At 50.0% G+C, this 11,414-nt stretch overlaps 1 protein-coding gene across 1 annotated transcript; it reads right to left on the bottom strand.

The window, feature by feature from the left end:
- Positions 1-1,496: 1,496 nt before the first annotated feature.
- On the bottom strand, positions 1,497-8,403 carry LOC142915353 (uncharacterized). Its single transcript, XM_076061193.1, has 3 exons — positions 8,340-8,403; positions 6,835-7,741; positions 1,497-3,127 (listed from the first exon to the last, which is right to left on the bottom strand). The coding sequence occupies exon 2, from the start codon at positions 7,671-7,673 to the stop codon at positions 6,897-6,899; it is 777 nt and encodes a 258-aa protein (XP_075917308.1). The 5' UTR covers positions 7,674-7,741; positions 8,340-8,403; the 3' UTR covers positions 1,497-3,127; positions 6,835-6,896.
- Between the last annotated feature and the right edge of the window lie 3,011 nt (positions 8,404-11,414).

Raw genomic sequence — 11,414 nt, 5'->3', positions numbered from 1 at the left:
TCTTAGTTTTTTCGGTAAAGTCACGTTGAAGAGAACCAACAAAATAATAAAATATATATAAAACAATTTTTTGTTTTATATTTATTTTATTATTTTGTTGTTTCTCTTCAACGTGACTTTACCGAAAAAACTAAGAATATGAATTACTGCAGTCACGAAAGCTTTAAATCAAAATTTAATAAAGTAATCCTCTACAACCATTAATTTGTGTAGTGCACTGTTATGTCATTAACCTGTTTCCCTCTTTATTCAAGAAAGGGATGCCAATCATCTCGATTTAAACAACCAACTGTTATGTTTTTGAAAGTGATACTAATTTTAAAAAAATAATAGATATCCAATCAGTATATACACTACCGCATTTTCCCGCATATAACCCACGGGGTATACCACTTTTTACAAACAAGACCCTGCGGGGTATATGGAGGTGCGGGCTATCCCAAAAATATTTTACACGTGTGACAAGTCATGACTCGTTTACAGTTTTTAATGGTAGGACTGTCCACTATGCAACACTTACCTTTGACTAAAGCACTGCTGAATAAACCACTCACACTAATATTGCACGTTATCAGGTTTTAAATGATTCGAATTGTTTGTACAATGAAATGATGTTTGAAGTGGGCGTACTTTGTTTACCGGCGACAGGAGAGCTGGGGGAGAGGTGGGGGGTGGGTGAGGCCACGGCGTTACCGTAGTGCCGCTATTGTCTGCGCAGTGCGCAATCTACCAGTGCTAAAACTATTTACTTATCTACCAGTTACGTGTTATTTATTTATTGGATATTTACTTTTCTTACTTATTTACTGTTTTAAGTTCACTCGTTTCTGGTTAATTTGTTTTCTTTGTGCAAGTTATGATTTTAATGTTAACAATTGATAGTGTAATGTATTACAAATGTAAACTTCGTTTTAATGATGGAATTAAGCTGCGGTAACGACGTTAAATCTATGAATGCATGCGGGGTATATGGAGGTGCGGGCTGTCTGAAATTTTGATTCAAAGCTTTCGTGACTGCAGTAATTCATATTCTTAGCTCTTTCGGTAAAGTCACGTTAAAGGGAAACAACAAAATAATAAAATATATATAAAACAATCAAAATTCTCACGACGTTTCGGCCATAACACAAACGGTTATCATCAGGTGTGAAAAACCAACGGCAAGAAACATTTGAAAGAAGTGTCGGTAGAATATCTGAAATTTGTTTTACACAAAATGCTATTTTTGCGGGGTATATGCGTCTGCGGGCTATATGCGGGAAAATACGGTACCAACCTTAAAATTGTATGTCGAGCACTCTAAAAACAGTCTTACTGCCCTAGACTTCATGCAGACATGTGAAACCTGGTCGTGTGATCACATGAAAGTGATAATAAAATTACTCATCTTGCTATCCCACCTATTTATGAAAGCCACCGTCAAGGAAATAACTCCATGTGTGGAATGTTCTCAATTCCCCAACCCACCAGCAAAGAAACAACACGAAACAAACTGCTTTATTTTACATTGTCGTCAATGTGTATTTAATTACAACACCGTAACGTCACACACCACCAGAGCATACAAAAGTGGGGCCAACACCAAAGAGCAATAATACGACACGATCTAACCCAAAAACAACGTCTATTATGGTCAACATTGGTCACGGAAGCCTACAACTTCTGAATGTTAATGTAGATGTTTATTGTTCACGTTATTCCTCGTTATTAAAGAAGCCTACTACTACTGGAAGTTAAACAGAATTGCAGACGTTTTTTTTTATTGGTCACTGGGTGTTGGCCGTGGGAAGGAATCGAACTCGGGTGTCCGGGGGTTCGTAGCGCGGCACAGTGCTGACCGCTACTACAACTACCGCTCCCCACCGCTCGTTCAAGCAGCAGCAGCAAGGCAATGACGAGCGTATATCACTCGCACTGAGACTTAAACATCATGAAACTATGTCCTAATTGGCATATAAAAAAAACAATCAAACTGTGTTGACTATGTAGATTAGTGACTGCAAGGGTTGCGATTCGAATCTACGCATCAATTAGATTTGAAGCTCAATGATACTGGTAGGAACCTCCTGGTTACACCACCAGCCCACAGGGGATTATTGTGTCCGTCCGTCCGTCGTGCATCCAAAAATGGGAGGGGTGGGGCTGGGTGGAGAGGGGAGGGTGGGGAGGGGCTGGGTGGGGAGGGGCTGGGTGAGGGGTGGGAGGGGTGGGGCTGGGTGGGAGGGGTGGGGCTGGGTGGGGAGGGGCTGGTCACCCCGTGGTGCCCTTATTAAACTCAACGTGTAACCTACTCACGCCAGCTAGTGCCCGCCCTCACAGTCGGGCATATTTGCGGAATACACCACGTGGTGCCGCCGTTGACCCTGGCCATTGACCGAGCAACCCAACGTTCCTACCAGCTCCCTCCGCAAGAGAATGTGTTTGTTCATAAACCCACTGGACTATTTGGTGACCAGGTGGACGGCGGAACAATTTCATTCTAGGAATGGATTGCGTCGAGTCAAATTGCATTCTGAGTGTGTGGCGTGTGCCAAGTGCATTCATTGCATGTGCGATGAAGACTTGTCACACTTATCTTGAGATGGTTTCTTTACTGTAGAAACGCGTTCACTCAAACAGGCGGAGACCTCCACTGCAACAGCCCCGATTCTCCCACGCATCTCCCCAATTCCCGAACGATCTCGCTTGTTCCAGAGGCTCGCTCCACCGGCAGATTCTACCGTCGTTACCTCGTTCCCATAGCCCACCAGTCGAACGACATCAACATCTTTAACAACAAAATCAACATCATCAACATCATCAAAATCAACATCATCAACAACATCATAAACATCAACAACAAAATCAACAACGCCACAGCCACGACTGCTCCTACTACCGCTGATACTGCGGCCGCTGCGACAGACGCCACTGCTGCCACTGCTGCCACAGCTGCCACTGCTGCCACAGCTGCCACTGCTGCCACAGCTGCCGCTGACGCTGACGCCGCTGCTGCTCGAGGAATCTTTGTGACAGGAAGTGCTCCCTGTCCCAGCCGTCATTCTTGTAGCTGGCGTGGAGCTTGCGGTGAGCCCAGAGAGCGGTGAGCAAAGCCCTCGCTGCAAATACATCCTGGCTCCATGCCGTCCTGATGCAGCACACACACACACAGATGCACAAAGGTAAAGACAAAGATCCCCCGTGTAGCCTTAACAGACTGTAGGGGCGAGTGCTGTTTGCGAGCACCTATGAAGGCCGGCACAGTACACGAGGGGGTGGGTGGCCAGCACCACGCCCGGCCGCCTTTGTCTCCCCAGTGGCGATGTCTACACACAGCACCAGGTACTCATTTGAGGCTGAGTCGACCTAGGGGAGGCCCAGGACCGGGACCGGTTCAAATAATCGTCACCGGTGTTGGCCGTGAGCGGGAATCGAGTCGCCGGGTTCGTAGCGCAGTGTAGCGCTAACCACTACACTACCGCTCCCCAGACACACACACAGACACACACACATACACACAGACACACATACAGATACACACAGACACACACATACAGACACACAGACACACACAGACACACACAGACACACACAGACACACACGGACACACACAGATACACACAGACACACACAGATACACACAGACACACACTGACACACACAGATACACACAGACACACACAGATACACACAGACACACACAGAGATACACAGACACACACACACACAGACACACACACAGACACACACACACAGACACACACACACAGACACACACACATACACACAGACACACATACAGATACACACAGACACACACATACAGACACACAGACACACACACATACACACACACATACACAGACACACATACAGATACACACACAGACACACACAGATATACACACACAGATACACACAGACACACACAGATACACACAGACACACAGACACACACAGACACACACAGACACACACAGACACACACGGACACACACAGATACACACAGACACACACAGATACACACAGACACACACTGACACACACAGATACACACAGACACACACAGATACACACAGACACACACAGATACACACAGACACACACAGACACACACAGAGATACACAGACACACACACACACAGACACACACACAGACACACACACACAGACACACACACACAGACACACACACAGACAACAACAACAACCGCCATTCGCCACTAAGTGGCGGTGACGTCACCACGACGCTTGTGCCAGGCTATGTGCACCCTGAGGCCACGTGAAGTGTCGAACGCCCGCTGGCAGGAGGTCACGGGGCAGACCCAGGTGCCACGGGTCGACTGACTGAGATGACTGGCTGATGCACCACCTGTGCCCCCTACTGTGCCAACCTGCTGTGCTTTAGCCACCCGGCGCTCCGCTCGTTGTTCTGAGCGTCGCTCCTCCGCCCTCCGTTGTTGTTGGAGGGCGACTGCCTCCAACTGCCCAGTAGCATCCTTCACGAGCCTCCTCCACAGAGGCCGATCTTGACACCGCTGGTACCAGTCATCGGCAAGTCCACTCAGCTCCACGTCCTCCTGTACCACATCACTCCATCTCTTCTCTAGCCCGTGCCGCGCCCGCTTAGCCCCCTCAATCCGGCCGAACAAAAGCTGTTTCGGCATGCGGTGGCTGGGCATGCGGGCTACATGACCCAGCCATCGCAGCCTTGCCTGCCGGAGGAGCTCACCGATGGGACCTTGCCCAGATCTTTCAAGGATTTGTGAGCTCCTCACACAATCCAGTCTGGTTAAACCCAGGATGGATCGTAGGCAGGCCAGCCTAACTGTTTCTAACCGGTGAAGATGTTCCATTAGGGGGGTCCACGTTTCGCAAGCGTAGAGAAGGGAGGGAATGACCGTGGCCGAGAAGACCTGAAGCTTAGTGCGGAGCGATAGAACAGGTAGCTTCCACACAGCGTCACGCAACCGATGAAAAGATATTGCTGCTCGACTGATTCGGAGTGAGACCTCTGCTGTTAAACTGGAGCCGGTCATGAGCACACTGCCCAGGTATGGGAAACTCATACTATTTGGTTCTATTCGGTAAAGTCCCGTAGGTAAAAAATAAATATGGGAATCTCTCTACTCTCTCCACAACTGCCCCATCACCGATTGGGAGTTGTGGGGGTGGAGTGTCCGATGGTACAAAATACCCAGGCAGGTGCTTAGTTTTGGTGGGGGTGATGGTAAGGCCCCATCTCTTAGTGGCACGCTCCAGTCTCAGCAGCCAGCATCTCCAACTCCTCCTCTGAATGAGCAGCAATTACCAAATCATCGGCATACATAACGTGGTTGAGCAATAGGGAGCCATCCCTTGACCACACCTGGGCATCGATCAGACTCCCTTATATCTGTACCAAATGGAGATTCCCCCGGTACAGCTATTGAAGGCTTCACGAACTACGTGGTCAAAATAGATGTTAAATAATGTGGGAGCCAGAGGACATCACTGTCGCACCCCGGCCACGAAGTTCTACCCGGGCCCGCTCACCATCATGAAGGTCCTTAATGACCATGAGCAGAGGGTTAGGGACTCCAAAAGCACTAAGAACAAACCAGAGCCCAGGCCTACTGATGGTATCATAGGCCTTGAGCAGGTCAAAAAAGCGGAGATGTAGAATTTCCTACACTTCTGCTGTAGCAGACCGATAGAAAATATGGCATCTTTGCAGGACCGTCCTTTCCTGAAACCGCAATGGGGCTCTGCAAGCCTCGCCTCAGCGTGCCTGGCAAGGCGATGTTGAATAATCCTTGCCAGGACCTTTCCCGGCACACTGAGGCATGAGATGCCCCTGTAGTTGTTACAGTCTGTGCGGTCCCCCTTCTTAAAGAGGGGGACCACCAGGGCATCCTTCCAATCCTGCGGAACCCGTCCAGTGGTCCAGACTGCTGTTATGATGTCATATAGGGCAGTCTGTGCACAAACGCCACCCTCCCTCAGCATTTTGCTTGGGAGATAATCTCTACCCAGTGCCTTTCCTGGTCTCAGACTCCGGATCGCCTTCAGTACTTCTTCAACAGATGGCACCTCAGCCAGCCACTCACAGGGGGTGACTTCCTCTTCCAATATATGAGGCACCGCAGCCTCAGCAGGGTTATCCCCACTTTGTCCCACGATGTTTTCCAGGTTGGGGGATTTCCCCTCCCCTAGGACCTCCCAAAAAATGCTCAGCAAATCTTCAAACCTGTTCCTGGGGGTCGGAGATTGGATCACCGTTTTTTCCCCTAATGATGGTAATAGTTGTGGCGCTGCAGGTTACTTTTTTGATGGAGTTAAATATAGATTTGTGATCACGGGCCACTGAGGCAGACTCAATCTCCTCAGCACCCCGCGACCACCACCCATCCTTGCAGCACCTCACGGCTCTCCGAACCTCCGAGCGAAGGCTGCGGTAAGCCTCCTCATTCTCTGACGTTGTTGTTGGAGGGCGACTGCCTCCAACTGCCCAGTAGCGTCCTTCACGAGCCTCCTCCACAGAGGCCGATTTTTACACCGCTGGTACCAGTCATCGGGAAGTCGACTCAGCTCCACATCCTCTTGTACAACGTCACTCCATCTCTTCTCTAGCCCGTGCCGCGCACAGACAAAGATACCCCGTATAGCCTTAACAGACTGTAGGAGCAAGTGCTGTTAGCGAGCGCCTTTAAAGGCCAGCACGGCACACGAGGGGGTGGGTGGCCAGCACCATGCCCGGCCGCCTTTGTCTCCCTAGCGGCGATGTTTACACATCGCTCCAGGTACTCATTTGAGGCTGAGTCGACCTACACACACAGACACATATCCTTGTGCGCCCCACCCATGGTCTCACCTGGTCGTCGTCCTCACGGTCAGTGAGCAGCGTGAGGAGTGAGCGCGGCGTCCCAGCCGCCCTCACCACCGCCACCGCCCACTCCTCGGGTTGCTCGCAACCACCACCGCCACCACCGCCACCACCACCACCAACACCACCACCACCGCCACCACCACCACCAACACCACCCCCACCACCACCATCACCACTGCCACCACGGCCACCACCCCCACCAACACCACCACCACCACCGCCACGACCGCCACCACCACCACCAACACCACCACCACCGCCACCACCACCAACACCACCACCCCCACCACCACCAACACCACCACCGCCACCAACACCACCACCGACAACACCACCACCACCAACACCACCGCCACCAACACCACCACCAACAACACCACCACCACCAACACCACCACCGCCACCACCCCCACCAACACCACCGCCACCACCGCCACCAACACCACCACCCCCACCACCACCAACACCACCAACACCACAGCCAGCGGCGGTGGTGTTGGTGGTGGTGCAGCAGCAGCAGCGTCTGAGAGCGCCCAGGAAGCCGCGCCACCAGCGGCACAGCGGGGAGCCAAGCGGCAGTGCGGCAGCAGCAGCAGGGACAGCAGCAGGAGCAGCAGCAGGGACAGCAGCGGCAGCGGCGGCAGGGGCAGCAGCAGCAGGGGCAGCAGCAGCAGGGGCAGCAGCAGCAGGGACAGCAGGGACAGCAACAGCAGGGACAGCGGGGGCAGCAGGGGCAGCAGCAGGGGCAGCAGCAGCAGGGACAGCAGGGACAGCAGGGGCAGCAGCAGCAGGGACAGCAGGGGCAGCAGCAGCAGGGACAGCATCAGGGACAGGGTGCGGAGCGTGAGACAGGAAGGCCGCGTTGGCCATGGTGGTGACAAAGTCCCTCGTCCTGGGGGGGAGGGAGGGGGAGTGGGGGAGTGGTGAGTGTACTAGTGGTGAGTAGTGGTGAGTAGTGGTGAGTGGTGGTGAGTGTACTAGTGGTGACTGGTGGTGAGTGGTGAGTAGTGGTGAGTGTACTAGTGGTGAGTGGTGAGTAGTGGTGAGTGTACTAGTGGTGAGTAGTGGTGAGTGTACTAGTGGTGAGTGGTGAGTGTACTAGTGGTGAGTAGTGGTGAGTGTACTAGGGGTGAGTAGTGGTGAGTGGTGAGTAGTGGTGAGTGTACTAGTGGTGAGTGTACTAGTGGTGAGTAGTGGTGAGTGTACTAGTGGTGAGTGTACTAGTGGTGAGTAGTGGTGAGTGTACTAGTGGTGAGTGTACTAGTGGTGGGTGGTGAGTAGTGGTGAGTGGTGAGTAGTGGTGAGTGTACTAGTGGTGAGTGTACTAGTGGTGAGTGTACTAGTGGTGAGTGGTGAGTGTACTAGTGGTGAGTGTACTAGTGGTGAGTAGTGGTGAGTGTACTAGTGGTGACTAGTGGTGAGTGTACTAGTGATGAGTAGTGGTGAGTGTACTAGTGGTGAGTAGTGGTGAGCGCTGAGTGTAAACTCACCAGGCGATGCTGAACCCCCCGGACCCGGATCCAACTCCACATGACGAACCGGTTCCAAACACAAGTCGACAAGGAATTGATTCAGACTCTAAGTCGATTCCTCATGCAATTCAATGAGCAATCGATTTCTAATACAACTCTACAATCCGATTCCCCGTGCAAGTCAATGGGAGTCGATTCTTAATGCGATTAAAAAGGAGTCGAATCCTCACGAAACAATGTTGAGAATCAATTTGTACGGTGGAGTCACGGAGGTAAAATAAAATAAAACAAAATAAAAGAAAACAATTAAATCACGACGTTTCGGAGGCAACACAAGTCTCCTTCTTCAGGTGGAACAGACACACCGGAACATCAGTGTCAAGTGGACAGCTCAGTGACACAGAATTAGTAAAGTTGGACTACATGTTTATTTCTCGAAAGCATTTTGGCTGTAGACCAGTGTAACAAGTCAAAAATTTAACTGGAGGCTTTATTTCTTCCAGCAGAAGACACATGATATGGTAGCTGCAGTAAGCCACCCACCGCCGACACACACACACCCACGTGTATTTGTGGATGCACTAAGCCGACACACACACACACACCTGTACTTGTGGTTGCACTAAGTCCGACACACACACACACACACCTGTACTGGTGGATGCACTAAGTCCAACACACACACACACCGACCCACCTGTACTTGTGGATGCACTAAGTCCGACACACACACACACCTGTACTTGTGGATGCACTAAGTCCGACACACACACACACCTGTACTTGTGGATGCACTAAGTCCGACACACACACACACACCGACCCCCCTGTACTGGTGGATGCACTAAGTCCGACACACACACACACCTGTACTTGTGGATGCACTAAGTCTGACACACACACCGACCCACCTGTACTTGTGGATACACTAAGTCTGACACACACACACACCTGTACTTGTGGATGCACTAAGTCCGACACACACACACACACCTGTACTTGTGGATGCACTAAGTCCGACACACACACACCCACCTGTACTTGTGGATGCACTAAGTCCGACACACACACACACCGACCCCCCTGTACTGGTGGATGCACTAAGTCCGACACACACACACACCGACCCACCTGTACTTGTGGATGCACTAAGTCCGACACACACACACACCGACCCACCTGTACTTGTGGATACACTAAGTCTGACACACACACACACACCTGTACTTGTGGATGCACTAAGTCCGACACACACACACACACCTGTACTGGTGGATGCACTAAGTCCGACACACACACACCGACCCACCTGTACTTGTGAATGCACTAAGTCCGACACACACACCTGTACTTGTGGATGCACTAAGTCCGACACACACACACACACCTGTACTTGTGGATGCACTAAGTCCGACACACACACACACCTGTACTTGTGGATGCACTAAGTCCGACACACACACACACCTGTACTTGTGGATGCACTAAGTCCGACACACACACACACCTGTACTTGTGGATGCACTAAGTCCGACACACTCAAACACCGACCCACCTGTACTGGTGGATACACTAAGTCCGACACACACACACACACACCTGTACTTGTGGATGCACTTAGTCCAACACACACACACCCACCTGTACTTGTGGATGCGTTAAGTCCGACACACACACACACCGACCCACCTGTACTGGTGGATGTCCTCGAAGGACTTGGAGTTGTTGATGACGAAGACGCAGAGGAAGCGCTGGCGGTCGGAGACTGAAATGGTGGCGGCTGAGGAGCTTGTTCACTAGCTCACTCCTTGTTTAAAAATGTTGCTTTGAAGGTCTCGCTCTCAAAATAACGCTCCCAAATAATCAACAGATATTGGTAGTGTGCTGCTATCGACCGCCTAGTGGGAAGGATGTTGAAGCTGCGTCTGCACTGAGAGAGCTTTTTGGGCGCCTCCCTAAAGGTGAAATAGTTTTAGTGGGTGATCTAAATTGGAATTGGCTAAACCCGCCGGCCGTGGCCACACATTTTGCAGATGAATTTAATCTGTTTCAATTAATAAATGTCCCCACAAGACCCAACCTAAAATATTCGGGACAGTCAACTCTGCTTGACGTCCTATTGACATATGCCCCTCACAATTTCACACTGACTGGTGTTCTGGGTAATAACCTTAGTGATCACTCCTTCATTTTTGGAGTGAGATCATCAGCCAGACCCAAAGCCCCCCTAAATTGGTTGAGAAGCACTCTATGATCACTTCAGCACTCAGGCATTTGCTAATAATGTGCTTCACTCGGATATTGACAAGGTCTGTGATATCCCCAACCTGATTACGGCTTGGGAGACTTTCAGGTACACGTTTCTCCAAATTCTTAACAAACATGCTCCGTTGGTTAGATTTAAAACTAAATGCAACCGCCCACCATGGTTTGATCATTTGATTACAAAGCTAATGAAAACTAGGGACAAGGCTTGGGCATGTGCTGAGAAAAGTAATTTGGTCAATGACTGGCTAGAATACAGGATTTTAAGGAATAGATGCGTCAAAAAAATACGGCATGCAAAAAATGCCTACTTTTCCTCCACTCTCCTGGAATCACATGGAAATGCCAGGATTTTCTTGAAAACAAATATATCGAAAAGGCATCCAAAACAGACAATCTGCCCGTTGAGCTTAACCGAAATGGGGAATATTTTTCAGATCCCCAAAAAATAGTTGACAATTTTAACCTTCATTTTTCTGAAGCTGGTAATCTTTTTTTATAATGTATTGGGAGTCACCTCTGCTCATGCAAATTCCTACACCCCTGTCCAAACATTAAACGAATTTAGTTTCCAGACAATCCACGAAAGTAATGTTCTGAAACAACTGTCTTACCTCAAAGGGTCTTCCTCTTCCGGAGCAGATAGTACTCCCGTCTTTGCTCTACTAACTGTTGGTCACCTAATATACAAACCTATAGCCCATATTTTCAACCTGTCCATCAAAGAAGCATCAGTTCCTCTAGAATGGAAACATTCCTATGTCCGTCCACTTCACAAAGGGGGCCCTAAAGATGATCCAAATAACTACTGACCTATCTCAATTTTGT

The sequence above is a fragment of the Petromyzon marinus genome, unplaced genomic scaffold, assembly GCF_048934315.1.
Source record: "Petromyzon marinus isolate PM22_M1 ecotype Great Lakes invasive population unplaced genomic scaffold, UKy_Petmar_22M1.pri1.0 PM_G_Scaffold_3, whole genome shotgun sequence".
NCBI lineage: Eukaryota > Metazoa > Chordata > Hyperoartia > Petromyzontiformes > Petromyzontidae > Petromyzon > Petromyzon marinus.
This window is presented reverse-complemented; position numbering and strand designations above follow the sequence as displayed.

Coding starts and splice junctions, on each gene's coding strand:
- LOC142915353 (XM_076061193.1), bottom strand. CDS start 7,673: ATGCTGTCCCTGCTGCTGCTGCCCCTGCTGTCCCTGCTGCTGCTGCCC.